A 23902-nucleotide genomic window follows, 5' to 3' on the forward strand; every position below is an offset into this window, starting at 1 on the left:
GTAATTTTCAAAAGATAAGGCTTTGTCAATTAAGAGGTAATGATTCCATGATTTGGTCTTTTGATATTAAGGAAAAGTTCACTAGTAGTTTTGGTTGCATGGAATTAAAATAAGGCATTAAGGAGAAGGCAATTAAGGAAAGAAATAAAGCGAAATGGAGTAGGACACATGTAGGCTGGGAGACGGTAAATACTACCAGATCTTTCCTACAAAAATCTCATCCTAGAACAATAGGTGTAATCATTACATATTTTTGCAAAAAGGTCATAAATGGAAGAGGTAAGAAGGTTGATACTATTTCGGTTCGGTCAGATTCTGAGTCCACTTTGAATAACTAACCATTGGAATATTAAGAATTCATTAACTTAATGGAATATGAAAAATATATATTTTTACAATGATTATTTAAAGTAATTCATAGTTTCAACAGTAGCAACAATGGCAACACGCCTATGCCATCAATATTATATTGTATCAATCAAGATAACAAATTCACATATTATTATCTATACATATTCTCTTAATTTTTTTACCTAGTACTCATTTTGATTTTCAAGCTCGAGAGTTGATGTTATCTCATATCCCATTGAGACATAATATTTCATAAATCGATTCCCAGCAAGGAGTCGAGGTGCTTGAACCTTTGCGTTAATCAGTTCCTTTTCACAGTTAGCAATTTCAGGACCTATAACAGCTACATCATAGTTTGCGGTTTGGGGATCTTCAACCAATTCCGAAGATACCATTTCAAATGATAAGATTGCATATTTGTAAGCCTCAACGCAACAATTAAGAGCATTCAAAGCCTGAGGAGAACCTGGTTTCTTAATTATTTCATTATATACATTCAACGTTGCTTTCGCATTTGCTGCCCCTAATTTCATAATGAGGGTTCCTAGTTGGGTTGTATGCTTTGCCGCAATAACTTCGGGTGTGGAAAGTGCTTTCAGGCAAAACCTACGATTTTGTACTGCCTTGCTATTGCATAATTTTTCTACTAGTTGTGATGAAGGTATCGGAAGGGAAACATTAGCCTTTGGAATAATTGCACTTGTTGGCAAAGAAGAAAGCGAAAAGATAGATAAGAAAATAACTAAAACTAAGAGTAATTGATTTGGAGGAGCCATTGTCTTGTTGACTATGATAAGAAGATATTTTAATTACAAATTTTGATCTTGTGATTTTTTAATTTCGTTTACTACTTTTTATAAAGGTAAAACAAATCTAGTTTTGGATAAGTCTTAGTTACAATAACATACATTATCATCAATAATAACAATAAAGTTATTTTACAATTTTGTTAACAAAACTAATTTTGTAATTTATTTTCTAATATAAGTGTTTGACTGTACAATTTTATTGCTTTTTCTATTTTTATTGAAAATTTTTGTTGCAATCAACTTTTCTTTTGGTGTGTAAATAAAACTAACCATCTTTACTAAATAATTACAAACAGAAACTCAATTACTTTATCAATACCAAATTCATCTAACATCTCCTCAGGGAAATTAACTAACACCTGTACCTCTGTATTCCTATATGAAGCCACCTTGGTAAGCTTGACAGCAACTTTATTTTTCTCTCTCGAAATACAATTGATTTGCCATCAAACTATAGTTTGTAAAAATAAACGAATCGTTCTAATCAAGGTTGAGGACGAACTGGCCAAGTAGCTAACCTGCAAAGCTTTAACGAATTCCAAGCTATCCATATGTAGCGACACATTCTTGTACCCCTTTCTCTTAATAATCGCAAAACCATAAAGTATCCACATAATTCAACTTAAAAAATAGAACAACTCCCCAAATAGTGGTTATATCCATGGATCCATTCTCTATTTTGTTTACATGTAACACCTTCGGCAGTGGCAAAACATGTTAACAGTTTAGAATTAATAAAAAGATGTCTAGACAAGTGACTCTTATAGGTTGAATTGTACTATTTTGCTAAGCTTGTGGAAATCTTAATAGTTTCAATGAAAGTCCAAGTTATTCCCTAAAAGTAAAAAAGGTTCTTGCTTTTCCATATACACCAAGCTATTAAACCAAAGTAACTAGACCAAAAGATCCCCATACACAACATCCACACTGAAGATCGTAAATTAGTCTCTACCCAGTCTTGAAGACTATTAGAGCAAAATCGGGGCCGACGGTTTGCAGACACAATCTGCATCCAAGCCTCTTTTGTAGCAGGGAAATCCCTAAGCACATGAACTAAATCTTTTGTTTCATGGTGACACATCTGACAAGACGCACTTTGACCAATGCCCTTCTGTATCTGTTCCAAATTGTTAGAAGATGTTATTCAAATATAAGCCATAAGAAAAATAATAAACACGTTGAGGTCCTTGAAAATTCCTTATGTAACATCTCATGTTCAGTGAAATCGAAACCATGGTTTTGGGACTACAAATCTGAGGTCAGAAGAAAATTTATTTTTATATCATTTTATAGTCTATAGTATGATAGAAATATTGCATGAAAAATTCATTAAGAAATTTTACTGATTACATGTTTAATTTGATGAAATGGAACAAATTGCATAAAGTGTAAAAGTTAAATTCTAGTAGCTAAAGGTACCAATTAGCTATGGAATTCAAAATTGAAGGACCCGATATGGGAAAGACCATTTAGAGGAGTTAGTATATAATGATGATTATTCATCATCGGAAATTTAAGAAAAGTAAAGGGTTAATTTGAAAAGATGATAAATAATGATGATAAAAGAAATAAATAATTAAATTAAAGTCATTTTCATCATTTTCCTAAAACAAAATACATAGAAACCCTAGTTTTGATGCTTGAAGATAGACAAGCTTATTTTGATTAATTAAGTGAGTATTATTATCCTGTTTTTTACTGATTTTTATGTTTCCAAGATAGTTTTAGCTTAATTTAGCTATCTCGGGGATTAATTTGCAAAACTATTAAAGTGTTAGGATTTTTCCATGGATGAATATAGTTGAATTATGAAGTTTCATGGTAGAAAATGAAAGGTTGGTGATAGATAAACAACCTTTGTAAAGAGAATTTTGATGAAATTACCACAAATTTGAGTCTAGATGGAAACTTATTTTAATATTATTTCATGGTCTGCATTATGATTGAAATGTCGTATGAAAATTTCGTAAAATTTTTTTACCGATTACATGTTTAAGTTGATGAAAAAGACCAAATTGCATAAAGTGCAAAAGTTGGATTCTAATAGCTAAAGGGATCAAATAGCTATGGAATTCAAAATTGGAGGTCCTTATATGGCAAATAGACCATTAAGAGGAGTTAGTAGATAAGTATGATGATTCATCATTCGAAAATTTAATAAAGAAAAGGATGAAATTGAAAAGATGAAATAAATAAAGATGATAAATAATAAAATAAAACAAAATACCATAATATTATCATCTTTCCTAAATTAGAAAGATGGAAACCCTAGCCATGAAAACCTAAGTTCAAGCAAGCTTATTTGGCTAAATTGGGTAAGTATCATTGTCTCGTTTTTAATGATATCTATGTTTTCGAGATCGTAATAGCTTAATCTAGCTATCTCGAGGATTAATTTGCAAAGTTATTAAAGTGTTAAGGTTTTTCTATGGATGAGTATGCATGAATTATGAAGTTTTATGGTAGAAAATGAAAGGTTGTTGATAGATAAACAACTTTTGTAAAGGGAATTTTGATAAAATTATGATTTAGGGACTAAATTGAAAAGATGTAAAATTCATGGAAATATTCTAAATTTTTATGAAATACATGGGCTTCAAATGCTATATGTAAAAATCGACTAGGCTTGGAATAATGATTAAATTGCATGAATTTCATTTTCCGAGCCTAGGGACAAAATCAAAATTAATTAAAAGTATAAGGGCAAAATGATAATTTGGCCATAAATGTGAATTGGATTGAATTGAATATTGATTAAATGCCAAAGTTACATATTTTATGTAATTAAATTGGTTAATTTATGAGAGTGCTCCACTAATTTTTCCATGTTTTTGTTGAATTTTGTGCAGGGGTACAATTTGGGGCTAAATAGAAGAAAAAAGAAACAATTGGGCTAGATTGAAGAAAGAAGAAAAGAAGGAGGGCCAAAGCAGAATTTTTCCAAGAATAATTAGCTGAAATTGTTGACTTAGTGGGAGATTATTTTGGGATATTTTTTATATCATGGAATATTTTTCCTTGATTTTCTATACTAGCTGGCTCTTAATTTAGCAAGGCCGCTAGTATAAATAGAGGCTACATTGTTCATTTTAATCATCAAGTGAAATATCAGGCTTTTATCTTTCAAGATATTCTCTCCTTTCCACTCACGTAGCATTTTTTATTTTTAGCTTCTTTTTCTTCAATTTATTAATTCCTAGTTAGCCACCAATTTAAACCATTTGCAATTCCTTTTTCAAATTCCCTTTTCATTTCCAGTAGCTAACCATCCTTTCCACCCATTTTACCTTATTTAATTTATGCCCAATACCAACATGCCCCAAACCTTAGTTAACTAAATCCATTTTCAGCTTTAGGTCGGAATTAGCCTCGTCAAGATCCGTGAGTTACGAACCTGAGCAATTTAACTCCTAAATTCTAGTACTTATTATTTCTCCGGATTAAGAGTATGATTTTGTCAACTCATAAAGTCAGATCAACACTAAGTCAAAAAAGACGTCGTTTGATTTAGTGTGGTTAGACGTACAGTTGGAATTCCGAAAGGATCGATTCTAATCGGTTTTTTGTGAACACATTGGCGTGCCAAGTGGAGATTGCTGTTTGGTTCCGTCAAGGGAAGTAGTAACCGGATTTAAATGTCCCACACGGTTGAGGGCATTGGTTCGAGCTAGGCTCTTCTAGAACGCAAGGCTGCCGGAGTTCTAAATCACGAACGTTTCGTGGTTGTTCGATCGGTAAGATTTAGTTATTGGACGTTCCATAAATAATTTACACAAGAAAGAGTTGGTGTCCGAGGCGTCTTTGGTAGCTATAACTAGCTTATTGGAAAAGAGTAGTTCATCTAATTTCGAGGATCAGTTTAAAGACGAGGAAAAATCCGTGCCTAAAGTTGAGCTTATTCTAATTAATTTTTCTTCAAATTTATTTAACTGTTTTTATTATTATTTCATTTTCACTTTTACTTTTTACGCATTTTATGTATTTATTTTAGGTTCCAAGTTTTCGATTTTATCCACCCCCTAATTATCTTGGGCACGACAACTGCCCGGACATAAATCTGGTCAAGAGAACAACAATTTGCAGTAAACCCAGTCTCTGAGGGGTCGACCCTACTCCCTATACTGCTTAAATTGCAAATCAGGTGTAGGTTTATATTGGTGGATGCGACACCCATCAAATATGAACTGTATTAAATTAATGTTAAATTCATTCGTATAGATCCGAATGGATCAAATACGGAGTTAAATTAGGGAAAGAGAAAGTATCAGATTAGTAGATTACAAACCTATGAACACTTATCGAGGTAAGTTCGTCTAACTAAATTGAGAATTTATATGTGTTAATTGAGTTGTACGGACGTGATTGTATTATTTCCATGTATATGAAATTAATTACATATCCGACGATGACCAAAAAGTATTAAGTCCCGTTTGAATAAATAAAATTTGATGGATACAGGGTTCTCGAATTGATTATAACCCTGCATGTGTTGCAGGCACACCACAACTCGCAAGAGCGTCCCGTTATTAGCTCTTGTGAGCATCCTGATATTGGCTTTCTTGAGATTCTTGATATATGGCTCTTATGAGCTTCCCATTAATAGCTCTTCTGAGCATCCCGATTGGTTGTGATCCGGCATGTGTTGTGGACACACCGCAGCTCTTATGAGTGTCCCGATATGTGGCTCTCCAAAGCCTCCTGATTAAAAGCTCTTTCATGAGCTTCTTGATAAATGTCTCTTCGAAGCTTCCTGATATTGGCTCGTATGAGCTTGTCAATTATGGCTTTTATGAGCTTCCTGCTACATGGCTCACATGAGCTTCCTATTTATGTGCTTGTATGAGCATTCCTGAATATGAATTGATGAATATTACATGAATTGACGGATTACAGTTTTGTGCACTTCGTGTATACTACCCATGTATCCATCGATTTTTTAAATGTTTTAACGGGCAAAGCTCTGATATGAAGTAACATGAGTTCAAAGCGAACTATTACCTATGTATACCTGAATTTTATGGAAATGATATTATTTAATATATATTGAAGTATGACATGCCTGATACAAGTATATGGAACATGTTAATGACTAAGTTTATCCATGATTATGATTTATTACATGTGATTACTTGGCTAATATGATATGGATATGTGTTTAGGCTATGACCAAGTTGATTTGGAAGTTGTTTGTATGGTTACCTTGTATGTGAAATAATGGTAAGTTAATTTTCCTGTTATACGAACTTACTAAGCTTAAAAAGCTTACTCTATTTTATTTTCTCTGTTTTATAGCATTTTGGAAGCTCGTTGGGTTGGAAGCTTGGCGGAGATGTCTCACACTATCCATCGGCCCATTTCGGTACATATAGAAAACTAATTTTGGTTATAATGGCATGTATAGGGTAATTTGGTTAATGTTGGCTTTAAAGTTTTTTGTTGTAAATAGCCATTAGAATGGCTTGAGTTGGACATATTTTGATATATATATGTATGGCCTTATCATGTTTGTGGTGTTTGATATGGTTGAATGATGGATAGTTTATAGGCATGTTGATGAATGAGTTGAGATAGTATATTTGATACAAGTAAGCAAATATGTGTTTTTGATCAATATGGTAAATTTGAATGCTAAAATATATGTAATAATATGAAATGTTTAAGACTTGGTTTTGGATTGATTTGAATGTCATGTATTGGCTTCTGAATGCGTTAAACTGTTAATGTAGGTGGAAGACAAATTGGGTGAGAAATGTGGCTAGAAAAATGGCCCATTTCGTCCGCACGGGTAGAGACACGGGCGTGTGTCTCAGCCGTGTGTAACACACGGCCGAGCACATGGGTGTGTGGTTTAGCCGTGTGTCCCCTGCATTTTTAAAATTGCAAAACAGAATGCTCAGATATTCTCACACGGCCTAGCACACGGGCATGTGGCCCGGCCGTGTGACCCAAGTTAGAGAGCACTCTAATTTGGACTTGGGCTGGGACACGGTCGTGTGTCCTTAATTCGAAAGTCCACACGGCCTGAGATATGGGCGTGTTTCTTGACCGTGTGAGACATACGGCTTGGCCACACGGGTGTGTGTCCCCTGCACCTTGGAAAAATTTTGATATTTTACGAAAAATTCTCTGAATACTCGGTTTAGTCCTGACTTGTTTCTAATGCATATTTTGGGCCTTGGGGGCTTATTTAAGGGACAATATGATTGATTATGATTGGTTTCTGATATGAACGTGAAATGATATAAAATGTCTGTATTTAATTTGTAAATTCTAGTAATGCTCCGAAACCTTGTTTTGACGACATATATGGGTTAGGGGTGTTACAATTCATGGAAAAATTTTGAATTTTATGAAATACATGGGTTGCTATTGTGATACATGAAAATCGGCTAGGCTTGGAATAAGGATTAAGTTGTATGAATTTCATTTTCCGAGTCTAGGGATAAAATCATAATTAATTAAAAGTATAGGGGTAAAATACTAATTTTGCCAAATATGTGTATTGGATTGAATTGAATATGATTTGTATTAAATTGAGTTAAATTCATTTGTATAGATCTGGATAGACACAATACAGAGTTAGATCGAGAAAATGAGAAAGTATCGGATTAGTAGCTTTTGTGTTTACGGACACTTGTCGAGGTAAGTTCATGTAACTAAATTTTACATTTATATGTTTTAAATTGAATATTATTGTGTGTGATTTGTACGATTACCATATATAAGTATTGATCACAGATCTGAAGATATCTGACAAGTACCAAGTCCTGTTTGAACCTAAGAAATTCGATGGATACAAATGACATTGTCATTAAGGGTTCCTGAATTGGTTGTGATCCTGCATGTACGGACACACCACAGCTCACAAGAGCGTCCTATTAGTTAGCTCTTATGAGCATCACATTATATGGCTCTCACGAGCTTCCTGATATAATGGCTCTCTTGATTTTCTCGTTTATGGATCAAATGAGTTTTTCGATAATTGGCTCTCATGAGCTTCCCATTTAATGGCTCTCCGGAGCTTCCCGATATTGGCTCGCATGAGCTTCCCGATTACGGGTTTTATGATCTTCCCATTATATGGCTCAAAAGAGATTTTCGATTACAGGCTCGCATGGGCATACCTGTATATGAATTGACGGATTACAAATTTGTACACTTTATGTGTACTACCCGTGTATCCAACGATATTTAAATGGTTCAACGTCAAAGTTCTGATATGAGAAAATCTGAATTCGAGATGAATTATTACGAAAATATATTTGAAATACATGGATATGATTTGTACATGTTATATGGACACATGAGGTGGAAAGTATATGTATATGAAAATTTGATTATTGTTGAGCTCATACATGTTTCTTGATATTCATACGAAATACATGGCGAACATGGATGATGAGGATATGTGTTAGGGCTTTTGGCCAATTTGATTTAAATATGCTTAGAGTGCTCAGCTTTAATGTGATTAAATGGTAAGTTAAATTCAATGTTATACGAACTTACTAAGCATTAAATGCTTACTCTATTTTACTTTCCTTGTTTTATAGTAACTTGGAAGCTGGTCGGAGCCACATCACACTATCCATCGTCCCATTTTAGTATATATAGTAAATTATTTTGGTTATAATGGCACGTATAGGCTAAATTGGCCAATGTTGGTATATAAATATTTTGTGAAGATTAGCCATTTGTTTGGCTTTTATATGGTATGATTGTATATATATATGGCCTTGTTATGGTTGATATGTGTTGATAAGGTTAAATGATGGTAAAATTATAGGTATGTGATGATATGTTATGTTTAAGACATGATTATGACTTGTTTTGATTGCTTTGTTGTGGCTTGTTGATGTGTTAAAGTGCTAATGTAGGTGGCAGACAAATTAGGTGAGAAATGTGGCTAGAAAAATGGCCTATTTCGTCTACACGGGCAGAGACACGGGTGTGCGTCTCAGCTGTGTGTGACATATGGCTAGGTAACACGGTCGTGTGTCCCCTGTATTTTAAAAATTTGCACAAGTCAGTATACTCAAAATTGTTCACGGCCTAGCACATGGGCATGTGGTTTGGCCGTGTTTCCCTTACATTTTTTAATTTGCAAAATAGAACACTCAAATTATTCACATGGCCTAGCACACGGGCGTGTGGCTTGGCCGTGTGACCCCTGCACCTTATTAATGCAAGTGAGTATGCTCACACGACCTAGCATATGGGCATGTGGCTTGGCCGTGTGACCCAAGTCAGAGAGCTTCAAAGTTTGGACATGAGCTGGGACATGACCGTGTGTCCTTATTTTGAATGCCCACACGGCCTAAGACATGGGCGTGTCTCTTGACCGTGTGAGACACACGGCCTGGCCACACAGGTGTGTGTCCCCTGTACCTTTGAAAAATTTTAATGTTTTCTGAAAAAATTTTGAGTACCCGGTTTAGTCCCGACTTATTTCTAACATGTATTTTGAGCTTCGAGGGCTCACGTAAGGGACAATATGATTAATTTGGATTAAGTTCTGATATGAATGTTAGATGGTATGAAATGTCTGTTACTTGATCTATAAATTTTGGTAATGCACCGTAACCTTGTTCCAACAATAGATTCGGGTTAGGGGTGTTACACCTTACAACTAGCCACCCTTTGTCTTTTCTATTCCATGTATCCTCCATTATTGATCAGTAAGCACTTTTGACCAAAAAGAACTCTACTGAGGTGTGCACCCAATTGATTTTATCAAGACCAGCCAAAAGGTGGAAAGGGGATACTCACAACTTTTTTTTATCAATATCCTTTGGAAACTTGACTCTAAAAAGTTCTAGATTCCACATCCCATCCTCAGTTATCATGTCACAAAGTAAACAATTCGTTGTAAGACTTATTTGAGAAGGTACATGATTAGATGAACACCAACAATAGACAAAATTCCCGGACCAAACAGACCAATATAAATTCTCTCTCGATGTGGGTCGTACCTTAGCAAGTCCTCTCCATACGGCTGAACACCTTCCTCATGCAATACTTTCAGGCACCCTCACTTCCATTCCATACTTTGATTGAAGAACTCGAACCCAAAAGGAAGTATCCTTAAAGACTTGATTAAATCGCAATTTTAGTAAAAAAAAGAAGCATTCAGATCCTCTAAATGCCTTAGGCTTAATCCTCCACAAGCACGAGGTTGAATATTAGAGTCTCAATCAACTAGAGACACTCTATTTCCAACATTAGCCGACACCTATATGAATTGTCTTGCCGGCCATTCAATCTACAGGCAAACACATTTCAAAATTCACATTGGTTGCATATAATAATTTGGTAAAGAAAGAAGAACAGACTAAACAAGAGTAACACTACCTGCCATAGAGAGCTGCTTAGCGTCCCAATTACTCAATTTGCTACACACCTATTATGCCATTAATCGCAATGTAGAGTTAGAAACTCAGTTATGGAATAACGACACTCCCAAGTACATTTCAATATCTTGAGCCATTTGTAAGCCAAGTAAACTACTTAGCAAGTTACTAAGATCATCACCCACTTCTTTAGAAAAGAAAATGTTGGTTTTCTGAGCATTAACTCGATGGTTTGAAAAACTATAAAAGTGGTGTAGAATTCCTTTAAGGATCTGAACATTCTTTAAGTTCACTTTCGAATAGATTACCAAATCATTTACAAATAACAAATGTCAAGTAATTGGCCCCATCTAGGTAGTTTGATTTCAATTTGTTAAAAAAAACCAAAGAGCTAAATGGATCTGGTGGCTTAGTTTGATTTCAATTTGTTAAGAAAAACAAAATACTGCAAAGTAACATCATTTGTTTTCCACGGATAGAATAAAATATCTTAGTAATGTCAATTTAAATGATCTTTGTCTGCCTAGCTTTTCTGTACAAATAACTCATTATTCTTTCTTAAAGTTGAATAAAGTAATTTTCAAAGGATAAGGCTTTTTCAATTAAGAGGTAATGATTCCATGATTTGGTCTTTTGATAATAAGGAATAGTTCACAAGTACTTTTGGATGCAAGGAATTAAAAGAAGGCATTACGGAAAAGGCATTACGGAGAAGGCAATTAAGGAAAGCAATAAAGCGAAATGGAGTAGGACACATGTAGGATGGGAGACCGTAAATACTACTAGATCTTTCTTACAAAAATCACATACTAGAACAATAGGTGTAATTGTTAAAGGTTATTGCAAAAATGTCATAAATGGAATACGTAAGAAGGTTGATATTATTTCGGTTTGGTCAAATTCTGAGCCTACATTGAGTAGCTAATGATTGGAATATTAAGAATTCATTAACTTAATGGAATATGATTTTTTTACAATAATTATTTTAATTAATTCACAATTTTAGCTGGAACAACAACGGCGACATGCTTATGCCATCAATATTATATTGTATCAATCAAGATAACAAATTCACACATTATTATCTATACATATTCCCTTAATTTTCTGCCTAATACTCATTTGGATTTTCAAGCTCGAGAGTTGATGTTATCTCATATCCCATTGAGACATAATATTTCATAAATCGATTCCCAGCAAGGATTCGAGGTGCTTGAACCTTTACGTTAATCAGTTCCTTTTCACAATTAGCAATTTTAGGACCTATAACAGCTACATCATAGTTTGCGGTTTGGGGATTTTCAACGAATTCTGAAGATACCATTTCAAATGATAAGATTGCATATCTGTAAGCCTCAACGCAACAATTAAGAGCTTTCAAAGCCTAGGGAGAACCTAATTTCTTAATCATTTCATTATATACATTCAACGTTGCTTTGGCATTTGCTGCTCCTAATTTTATAATGAGGGTTCCTAGTTGGGTTGTATCCAGTGCCGTAATAACTTCGGGAGTGGAAACTGCTTTCAGGCAAAACCTGCGATGTTGAATTGCCTTTCCATTGCATAAATTTTCTACTAGTTGTGATAAATGTATCGGAAGGGAAACATTAGCCTTTGAAATAATTGCACTTGTTGGCAAAGAAGAAAGTGAAATGATAGATAAGAAAATAACTAAAACTAAGCATAATTGATTTGGATAAGCCATTCTCTTCTTGATTATAATACGAAGATATTTTTAATTACAAATTTTGATCTTGTGATTTTTTAATTTCTTTTACTACTTTTTATAAAGGTAAAACAAATCTATTTATGGATAAGTCTCAGCAATAATAACATACATTATTATCAATTATAACAATAAAGTTATTTTACAATTTTGTTAACAAAACTAATTTAGTAATTTATTTTCTAATATAAGTGTTTGACTGTACAATTATATTGCTTTTTCTCTTTTTATTGAAAATTTTGGTTGCAATCAACTTTTCCTTTGGTTGTAAATAAAACTAACCAACTCTACTTAATAATTACAAATGGAAACTCAACTATTTTATCAAACCTAAATTCATCTAACATCTCCTAAGGGAAATTAACAAACACTAGCACCTTTGTATTCCCATCTGAAGCCGCCTTCGCAAGCTTGTCAGCAACTTTATTCCTCTCTCTTGGAATACACTTATTAAGGTTGTAAAAATAAATAAATCATTCTTGTTAAGGTTGAAGATGAACTGACCAAGTAGCTAACTTGTAAAGCTTTAACGAATTCCACGCTATCCATGTTATCGAAACATTCTTGTACCCCTTTCTCTGAATAATGGCAAAACCATTAAGTATCCATAAATTTTAGCTTAAAAAATAGAACGACTCTCCAAATAGTGGTTATATCGAAGGATCCATTCTCTATTTTGTTTACATGTAACACCCCCAGCAGTAACAAATTTCCTACCAAAGGACGTTCAGAATCAAGAACGAGATGTCTAGACCAAGCTTGTAGAAATCTTAATAGTTTCAATGAAAGTCCAAGTTATTCCATAAAAGAAAAAAAGGTTATTGTTTTTCCATATACACCAAGCTATTAAACCAAAGTAACTAGAGCAAAAGATCCCTGCACATGACATCCACACTGAATATCATAAATTAGTCTCCATCCAGTCTTGAAGACTATTGGAGCAGAATCGAGGCTGACGGTTTGCAGGCACAATCTGCATCCAAGCCTCTTTTGTAGAAGAGAAATCCCTAAGCACATGAACTAAATCTTTTGTTTCATGGTGACACATCTGACAAGACGCATTGTGACCAATTCCCTTCCATATCCATTCCAACTAGTTAGAAGATGTTGTTTCGAACGTAAGGCATAAGAAAAAAAATGAACACGTTGAGGCCCTTGAAAATTCCTAACGACCAGCCACCCTTTGTCTTTTCTATTCCATATATTCTCCACTACCGATCAGTAAGCACTCTTGACCAAAAAGGACCCAACCGAGGTGCGCACCTAATTGCTTTTATTAGGACCAACCAAAGGGTGGTGAGGGGGATACTCACAACTCTTTTGTCAATATCCTTTGGAAACCAAACTCTAAAAAGTTCTAGATTCCACATCCCATCCTCAGTTACTATGTCACAAAGTAAACAATCCGCCAGAAGATTGATTTGAGAAGGCACAAGATTTGATGAACACCAACAATAGACAAAATTCCCTGTCCAAATAGACCAATATAAATTCTCTCTCGATATGGGTCGTACCTTTGCAAGTCCTCTCCACAAGGCTGAACACATACCTCGAGCAATACTTTCGGGCACCCTCACTTTCATTCCATACTTAGATCGAAGACCTCGAACCCAGAAGGCAGAATCCTTAGAGACTTGATTAAACCCCAATTTTAGAAAAGAAAGAAGCATTCAAATCCTCCACAAGTAAGAGGCTAACAATTAGTGTCTCAATCAACTAAAGACACACTCCTTCCACCATTAGCCGACACCTATATGAATTATCTTACCGATCGTTCAATCTACATGCAAACACATTTTGAAATTCATATTGTTGCATAAAATACTTTGGTAAAGAAAAAAGAACAGACTAAACAAGAGTAACACTACTTGCCATAGAGAGGTGCTTAGTGTCCCAATTACTTAAATTGCTATGCACTTATTCTACCATAAACCGCAATGTAGAGTTAGAAACTCAATTATGGTATAACCGCACTCCCAAGTACATTTCAGTATCTTGGCCCTTTGTAAGCCAAGTAAAATACTTAGAATGTTACTAAGATCATCACCCACTCATTCAGAAAAGAAAATGTAAGTTTTCTGGGCATTGACTCAATGGCTTGGAAAACTACAGAAGAAGTGAAAAATTCCTTTAACGATCTTAACATTCTTTAAGTCCGCTTTCGAATAGATTACCAAATCATTTGCAAAGAACAAATGAGAAATACTTGGCCCCATTTAGATAGTTTGATTTCAATTTGTTGAAAAGAACCAAAGAACTAAATGGATCCGATGGCTTGGTTTGATTTCAAATTTGTTAAGAAAAACAAAATACTGCAAAGTAACATTATTTTTTTTCCACGAATAGAGTAAAATATTTTAGTAATGTCAATTTAAATGATCTTTGTCTGCCTACCTTTTCTTTACCAATGACTCATTATTCTTTCTTGAAGTTGAATAAAGTAATTTTCAAAGGATAAGGCTTTGTCAATTAAAAGGTAATGATTCCATGATTTGGTATTTTGATAATAAGGGAAAGTTCACTATATTACTTTTTGTAAAAATAGAATATTGGTAGTGACAATATATAGCAAAGAAAATAGAAATAGAAATAAAAATAAAGAACACACAGATTTTACGTGGAAACCCTTTCAGGGAAAAAACCACGGACAGAGGAGAAGAAAATTCACTATGTCAAATTCGATTTAATTACAAGATGAATAGACTATGTCTATCTATAGGCTTGTAAAACCATATTCTAATAGGAGTGAAACACCTTATTCTAATCAATATCAAATAGATGGAGTTTAATAAGGTTTAAAAAACCTTATTCTAAAATAAAATAAAAGAAGTATATTTCTATAGGGATTTTACTTTTATTTTATTTTACCACAGTATTTTATTTAAATAAGGATTCGGGTCACTTAATTCTAATAATCTCCACCTTGACACTAATTCTTAATGAACAAGTTCTTCATTGAGAAATCTAAACGAACAAGTTCTCCACCTCCTCCATAAAACCCCATAAGGGTTTATCTTCAATAATGAACACCAACCAAGTCTAAGCAATGCTCAAACTTGGTTATAGGAAAGTCATCATATCTGTAGGATTTTCGTGAGTACTAATTTTGCTCACAACAATATCACCACGAGTAATAATATCACGAAAAAAATGATACCGAACATCAATGTGTTTTGTTCTCTCATGAAACATTTGATCTTTTGTAAGGAAGATGGCACTGATCGTCACAAAATCTTGTATTGATTTGAAGGTATTCATTGAGTTCAAGAAAGAGTCCTTCAACCAAATAGCTTCTTTACAAGCCTCGAGAATCGCCATGTACTCAACTTCAGATTGGTAGACAAAGCGATCAGAGTTTGCAAAGTGGCTTTCCAACTGATTGCACAACATCCGATTGTAAAGACATAAACTGTGAGAGATCTTCTTCTATCGAGGTCTCTAGCAAAATCAGCATAAACATACCCAATGAATCCATCTCTAGTTCTTCCAAACTGTAAGCAAACATCGGTAGTACCTTGTAAGTATCTTAAACCCATTGAACTGCTTTCCAATGTTCTTTACCGGGATTCGCCATGTATCTACTAACTGCACTAACTGCATATGATAAATCCGGACGTGAACAAACCATGGCATACATGAGAGATCCCACAGTACTAGAGTATGAAACATGTAACATGTACTCAATCTCATCATTTTATTGTGGAGACAAAGCCGATGAAAGTCTGAAATGGGCTGCTAAAGGAGTACTAACAGGCTTAGCATTCTGCATATTGAATTTGCAAAAAACTTTCTCAATTTACCCCTTCTGACTTAGGTACAATTTACTTGCTTTTCTATCTCTCAGAATCTCCATACCTAGTATCTTCTTTTCTACTCCCAAATCTTTCATCTCAAATTCTTCACTTAGTTGGGCTTTGACCTTTCTTATCTCTCCTTTATCTTTTGCTGCTATCAACATGTCATCAACATAAAGGAGTAGATACACAAAAGAACCGTTACTATTTTTCTTAAAGTAAACACAACCGTCAAATCTACTTTAAAATCATGAGAAGTCATAAAGGAATCAAACCTCTTATACCACTGTCTTGGTGACTGTTTCAAACTGTAAAGGGACTTTTCCAGCAAGCAAACATAATACTTTTTTTCTGAGACTGTAAAACCCTCTGGCTGTTGCATGTAAATATCCTCCTCAAGTTCTCTATGCAAAAATACAATTTTTACACGTAACTGCTCAAGCTCCAAATCATGCATGGCCACAATACCGAGCAAAGCTCGAATCGAACTATGCTTCACAACTGGAGAGAACACATCTGTGAAGTCTATTCCTGGAATTTGACTGTAACCCTTTGCAACAAGCCTTGCTTTATATCTGGGTTCTTCAACTCTTGGAGTCCCCTCTTTCTTCTTAAACACCCATTTACAATGAACAACCTTTTTACCTTTAGGAAGTTTCACAAGATCCCATGTTTTATTTTTGTGTAGTGATTCCATCTCCTATTGCATAGCAAACATCCACTTTTCTGAGTCTTTACAACTAACCACCTCAGAATAATTAGATGGCTCTTGGTTTGCATCTATATCTTTAGCCACATATAAAGCGTAAGCAACTAGATCAGCCTCGACTTACTTCTTTGGAGGTTTAATTTCTCTTCTAGTTCTATTTTTGGCGATAGAGTATTGTGGTGAAGAAGCAACTCTATTTTGAATTTTTGTACTAGCTTCAGTAGTCGACTCTGTTGTAGATTCTGTATTAATCTGATGCTCCACCTGCCTTTGATTTTCTTTATTCGAAGAGTCTTTAAGAGATAAGTTAGGTAGCGTAGCAGTTTCATCAAAAACAACATCTATGCTAACCACAACTTTTCTATTTTCAGGACACCATAACTTATACCCTTTCACACCAACTTTATAACCAAGAAAAACACTTTTAATGGATCTCGGTTCCAATTTTCCATTATCAACATGAGCGTATGCAGGACAACCAAAGATCATTAAATCAGAATAATTAGCAGGATTACCAGACCATACTTCTTGTGGAGTCTTTTTCTCAATGGCAACGGATGGAGATCTGTTAATCAAAAAACATGCAGTAAAGGCTGCTTCCGCCCAAAATGACTTTGGCAAGTTGGCATTTGACAACATACATCGAACCTTCTCATGATCGTTCTGTTCATTCGTTCTACAACACCGTTTTGCTGTTGAGTATGACGAACTATCAAGTGTCTCACGATCCTTTCTGACTTGCACAGTTTATTAAAATCATTAGAACAGAACTCTAAGCCATTGTCTGATATTTTATTTACTTTCCCATCTGTTTTTCAATCATGGTTTTCCAAGACTTAAATGCGGAAAACACATCGCTTTTCTGCTTTAGGAAGAACGCCCACACTTTTCTGGAAAAATCATCAATAAAAGTTAGCATATAATTAGCTCCACCTCTTGAAGGCACTCTAGATGGCCCTCACAAATCAGAATGAATATACTCCAACATTCCTTTCGTGTTATGGATTCCTCTAGTGAATCGAACTCTCTTTTGCTTCCCAAAAACGCAGTGCTCACAGAACTTCAGTTTGCAAGTTCCTTGCCTATCAAGAAGTCCTCTTTTGCTCAATTCTGCCATGCCATTCTCAGTCATATGCCCTAGTCGCATATGCCAAAGTTTAGGAATATCATCATCTGATAAGGAAAAGGATGCGACAACTACATCACTAGTAACAGTAGAACCCTGCAAAACATATAACTTAGCAGTCTTTCTCTGCCCTTTCATCACAACGAGTGAACCTTTGGAAATATTCAAATCCCCACTTTCAGCTGTATATTTGTACCCTTTTGAATCAAGATTACTCAACGAAATTAAATTTCTCTTTAATTTTGGAACATGTCGTACGTCACTAAGTGTTCTTACAACTCCATCAAACATCTTAACTTTAATTGTTCCAACACCTGCAATTTTACATGAAGCATTATTTCCCATTAAAACAATACCTTCAGACACTATTTTGTAAGTTGTAAACCAATCCCGTTTGGGACTCATGTGGAAGGTGCAGCCCGAATCAAGGATCCACTCCTCGCTCACTTTAAAATTGTTGACAGAAGCGACTAGAAGTTCACCATCGCTGTAGTCTTCTACAATATCAACCTTACCAGAATTTTATGGTTGTTTTCCATTTTGATTCGCAGCCTCCCTTTTGATCTTGCTCTGTAGCTTATAGTATTCAGATTTAATGTGCCCTTTCTTCTTGCAAAAGTTACAAGTTTTAACTCTGTTTGAAGACTTCGATCTACCCTTAGATTTATTGCGAGGATTCCATTCCTGTGTCCTTCCATGATCATCGTCAGCATTTCGATCTTGTCTCCCACAAATAATGAGACCCTCTCCTTGAGAGTCGATTTTAACCACAAGATGTTTCATCTTACCATACGAGGTTAAAGAATCATAAACCTCATCAACTGTGAGAGACTCGCGACTATATAAAATTGTATCTCTAAAGGTTGAATAAGACGGGGGCAACGAACAAAGTAGAATCAACCCTAGATCTTCCTTATCATACTGAACCTCTATGGCCTCCAAATTTGAGAAAATTTCTTGAAACATTGTCAAGTGTTCGTGCACAGACGCACCTTCATCCAAACGATGAGCATAAAGACGCTGCTTCATATGCAGCTTACTAGTTAGAGTTTTCGACATATATATTTGTTCCAACCTCTTCCATAATCCAGCGGCGATCTTCTTTTTCATCAGAACCTGCAAAATTTCATTAGCCAAATGCAGATGTAATTGTGTTAACGCCTTTCGTTCATTGCACTTCTTCTCTTCTTCCGTCAATGTTCAAGGCATCTTATCTACCCCTAGCAGGGCTTCCTCTAAATCCATCTGTGCAAGAACTGCCTGCATTTTTATCTGCCACAACGCGAATTTGGTGTTGCGATCCAACAGCGAAATTTCATACTTGAAAGACGCCATTACCGTGATTGAGATGAACAACCTAGATGCTCAGATACCAATTTGTAAAAATAGAATATCAGTAATGACAATATATTGCAAAGAAAATAGAAATAGAAATAAAAATAAAGAACACACAGATTTTTCGTGGAAACCCTTTTGGGAAAAAAACCACGGGCAAAGGAGAAGAAAATTCACTATGTCGAATTCAAATTAATTACAAGAAAAGTAGACTATGTCTATTTATAGGCTTGTAAAACCATATTCTAATAGGAGTGAAACACCTTATTCTAATCAATATCAAATAGATGAAGTTTAATAAGGTTTAAAAATCTTATTCTAAAATAAAATAAAAGAAGTATAATTCTATAGGGATTTTACTTTTATTTTATTTTACCACAGTATTTTATTTAAATAAGGATTTGGGTCACTTAATTCTAACACTTTTGGATTCAATGAATTAAAAGCAGGCAATTAAGGAAAGCAATAAAGCTAAATAGAGTACAACACAAGTAGGGTGGGAGATGGTAAATACTACCAAATCTTTCTTACAAAAATCTCATCCTAGAACAATAGGTGTAATTGTTACAGATTTTTGCAAAAAGGTCATAAATGGAAGAGGTAATAAGGTTGATATTATTTCAGTTTGGTCAGATTCTGAGTCCACTTTGAATAGCTAATGATTGGAATATTAAGAATTCATTAACTTAATGGAATATGAAAAAAAATATAACTTTACAATGATTACTTAAATTAATTCACAGTTTCAGCAGCAGCAACAATGGCAACACGCCTATGCCATTAATATTATATTGTGTCAATCAAGATAAAAAAATCACACATTACTATCTACACCTATTCCCTTAATTTTGTACCTAATACTCATTTTTATCTTCCAACTCAAGAGTTGATGTTATCTCATATCCCATTGAGACATAATATTTCATAAATCGATTCCCAACACGGAGTCAAGGTGCTTGAACCTTTGCGTTAATTAGTTCCTTTTCACAATTACCAATTTCGTGACCTATAACAGCTACACCAAGGTTTGTGATTTGGGGATCTTCAACCAGTTCTGAGGATACCATTTCAAATGATAAGATTGCATATTTGTAAGCCTCAACGCAACAATTCAGAGCTTTCAAAGCCTAGGGAGAACCTGGTTTCTTAATTATTTCATTATATACATTCAACATTGCTTTGGCATTTGTTGCTCCTAATTTCATAATGAGGGTTCCTAGTTGGGTTGTATCCATTGCTGCAATAACTCTTATAGGTTGAATTATACTATTTTGCCCAGCATATGGAAATCTTAATAGTTTAAATAAAACCCTATGTTATTCCCTAAAAGTAAAAAAGGTTCTTATTTTTCCATATGCTCCAAGCTATTAAACAAAAGTAACTAGACCAAAAGATCCCCACACACGACATCCACACTAAAGATTATAAATTAGTCTCTGTCTAGTCTAGAAGACTACTGGAGTAGAATTAGGGTCGACGGTTTACAGGCATAATCTGTATCCAAGCCTGTTTTGCAGCTGGGAAATCCCTAACTATATGAAGTAAATCTTTCATTTCATGGTGACACATCTGATAGGACACACTGTGACCAATGCCCTTCTGTATCCGTTCTAAATAGTTAGAAGATGTTCTTCGAACACAAACCATAAGAAAAAAAAGGACACATTAAGGTCCTTAAAAAATTCGTTAGCCACCCTTTGTCTTTTCTATTCCATGTACCCTCCATTATCGATCAATAAGCACTTTTGATCAAAAAGGGCCCTACCGAGGTACGCACCCAATTGATTTTATCAAGACCAGCCAAAGGGTGGTGAGGGGAACACTCACAACTCTTTTATCAATATCCTTTGGAAACCAAGCTCTAAACAGTTCTAGATTCCACATCCCATCCTTAGTTACCATGTGACACAGTAAACAATCAATCATAAGATTGATTCGAGAAGGCACATGATTGGATGAACACCAACAGTAGACAAAATTCTCGATCCAAATAGACAAATATAAGTTCTCTCTCGATACGGGTCGTACCTTAGCAAGTACTCTCCATACGGCTGAACACCTTCTTCGTACAATACTTTTATTTTATACTTCGATCAAAGAACTCGAACCCATAAGGCAGTATCCTTAGAGACTTGATTAAACCCCAATTTTAGCAAAGAAAGAAGCATTCAAATCCTCTAAATATTTTAGACCTAATCTTCCACAAGTACGAGGTTGACAGCTAGGGTCTTAATCAACTAAAGACACTCTCCTTCCACCATTAGCCGACACCCGTATGAATTATCTTGCCGATCGTTCAATCTAGAAGCAAACACATATCAAAATTTACATTGGTTACATAAAATAATTTGGTAAAGAAAGAAGAACAGACTAAACAACAATAACATTACCTGCCATAGAGAGCTGCTTAGCGTCCCAATTACTCAATTTGCTATGCACCTATTCTGCCACAAACCCAAGTACATTTGTAAAAAAACTCTGTTATAGAATAACGACACTCCCAAGTACATTTCAATTCTTAGGCCCTTTGTAAGCCCAGTGAACTACTTAGCATGTTACTAAGATCATCACCCACTCCTTCAGAATAGAAAATGTTTGTTTTCTGGGCTTTGACTCGATGGCCTAAGAAATTACATAAGCAGTGAAGAACGCCTTTAAGGATCTGAACATTCTTTAAGTACGCTTTTAAAAAGATTACCAAATCATTTGTAAAGAAAAAATGAGAAAGATCTGGCCCTATTAAGATAGTTTGATTTCATGTGTTAAAAAGAACCAAAGAACTAAATGGATTCGGTGGCTAGGTTTGAGTTCAATTTGCTAAGAAAAACAAAATTCTGCAAAGTAACATCATTTCTTTCCACGAATAGAGTAAAATATCTTAGTAATATCAAGTCAAATCTTCTTTGTCTATCCATCTTTTCTTTACAAATGACTCATTATTCTTTCTTAAAGTTGAATAAAGTAATTTTCAAAGGATAAGGCTTTGTCAATTAAGAGGTAATGATTCCATGTTTTGATCTTTAGATAATAAAGGAAAGTTCACTAATACTTCTGGATTAAAGTAATTAAAAGAAAGCATTAAGGAGAAGGCAATTAAGGAAAGCAATAAAAGGAAATGGAGTACGACACAAGTAAGGTGGGAGACGATAAATACTACCAGATCTTTCTAAGAAAAATCTCATACTAGAACAATAGGTGAAATTATTACAAATTTTTACAAAAAGGTCATTAATGGAAGAGGTAAGAAGGTTGATGTTATTTGGGTTTGGTTAGATTCTGAGTCCAATTTTAATAGCTAATGATTCGAACATTAAGAATTCATTAACTTAATGAAATATGAAAAAATATATTTATTTAAATTAACTCACAATTTTTGCAGCAACAACAATGGCAACACGCCTATGCCATCAATATTATACTGTATCAATCAAGATAACAAATTCACACATTATTATCTATACATATTCCCTTAGTTTTTTTGGCTAATAATCATTTGGATTTTCAAGCTCGAGAGTTGATGTTATCTCATATCCCATTGAGACATAATATTTCATAAATCGATTCCTAGCAAGGAGTTGAGGTGCTTGAACCTTTGCGTTAATCAGTTCCTTTTCACAATTAGCAATTTCGGGACCTAGAACAGCTACATCATAGTTTGCGGTTTGGGGATATTCAACCAATTCTGAAGATACCATTTCAAATGATAAGATTGCATATTTGTAAGCCTCAACGCACATATTAAGAGCTTTCAAAGCCTGGGGAGAACCTGGTTTCTTAATTATTTCATTATATACATTCAACGTTGCTTTGGCTTTTGCTGCTCCTAATTTCATAATGAGGGTTCGTAGTTGGGTTGTATCCAATGCCGTAATAACTTCGGGAGTGGAAAGTGCTTTCAGGCAAAACCTGCGATTTTGAATTGCCTTGCCATTGCATAAATTTTCTACTAGTTGTGATGAAGGTATCGGAAGGGAAACATTAGCCTTTGGAATAATTGCACTTGTTGGAAAAGAAGAAAGCGAAAAGATAGATAAGAAAATAACTAAAACTAAACATAATTGATTTGGATAAGCCATTCTCTTCTTGATTATAATACGAAGATATTTTAATTACAAATTTTGATCTTGTGATTTTTAATTTCTTTTACTACTTTTTATAAAGGTAAAACAAATTTATGTTTGGATAAGTCTTAGGAACAATAACATACATTATTATCAATTATAACAATAAAGTTCTTTTACAATTTTGTTAACAAAATTAATTTAGTAATTTATTTACTAATATAAGTGTTTGACTGTACAATTATATTGTTTTTTCTCCTTTTATTGAAAATTTTGGTTGCAATCAACTTTTCTTTTGGTGTGTAAATAAAACTAACCAACTTTACTAAATAATTACAAATGGAAACTCAACTACTTTATCAAACCTTAGCCACCCTTTAAAATTGCTTAACCACCCTTTGTCTTTTCTATTCCATGTACCCTCTATTATCGATCAATAAGCACTCTTGACCAAGTAGGACCCTACCGAGGTGCGCACCCAATTGATTTTATCAGGACCAGCCTAAGGGTGGTGAGGGGAATACTCACAACTCTTTTATCAATATCCTTTGGAAACCAAGCTCTAAACAGTCCTAGATTCCACATCCCATCCTTAGTTACCATGTGACACAGTAAACAATCAATCATAAGATTGATTTGAGAAG

The 23902-nt window shown here is 34.5% G+C and overlaps 2 protein-coding genes across 2 annotated transcripts; both read right to left on the minus strand.

Annotated features, from left to right (window-relative positions):
- Positions 1–533: 533 nt before the first annotated feature.
- On the minus strand, positions 534–1127 carry LOC128041002 (uncharacterized). The gene has a single exon (XM_052630257.1). The coding sequence runs from the start codon at positions 1125–1127 to the stop codon at positions 534–536; it is 594 nt and encodes a 197-aa protein (XP_052486217.1).
- A 21552-nt stretch (positions 1128–22679) lies between these two features.
- On the minus strand, positions 22680–23273 carry LOC128041003 (uncharacterized). Its single transcript, XM_052630258.1, has one exon. It carries the CDS (start codon positions 23271–23273, stop codon positions 22680–22682), a length of 594 nt encoding a protein of 197 aa, XP_052486218.1.
- Between the last annotated feature and the right edge of the window lie 629 nt (positions 23274–23902).

Source organism: Gossypium raimondii, chromosome 5 (assembly GCF_025698545.1).
Source record: "Gossypium raimondii isolate GPD5lz chromosome 5, ASM2569854v1, whole genome shotgun sequence".
Taxonomy (NCBI): Eukaryota; Viridiplantae; Streptophyta; class Magnoliopsida; order Malvales; family Malvaceae; genus Gossypium; species Gossypium raimondii.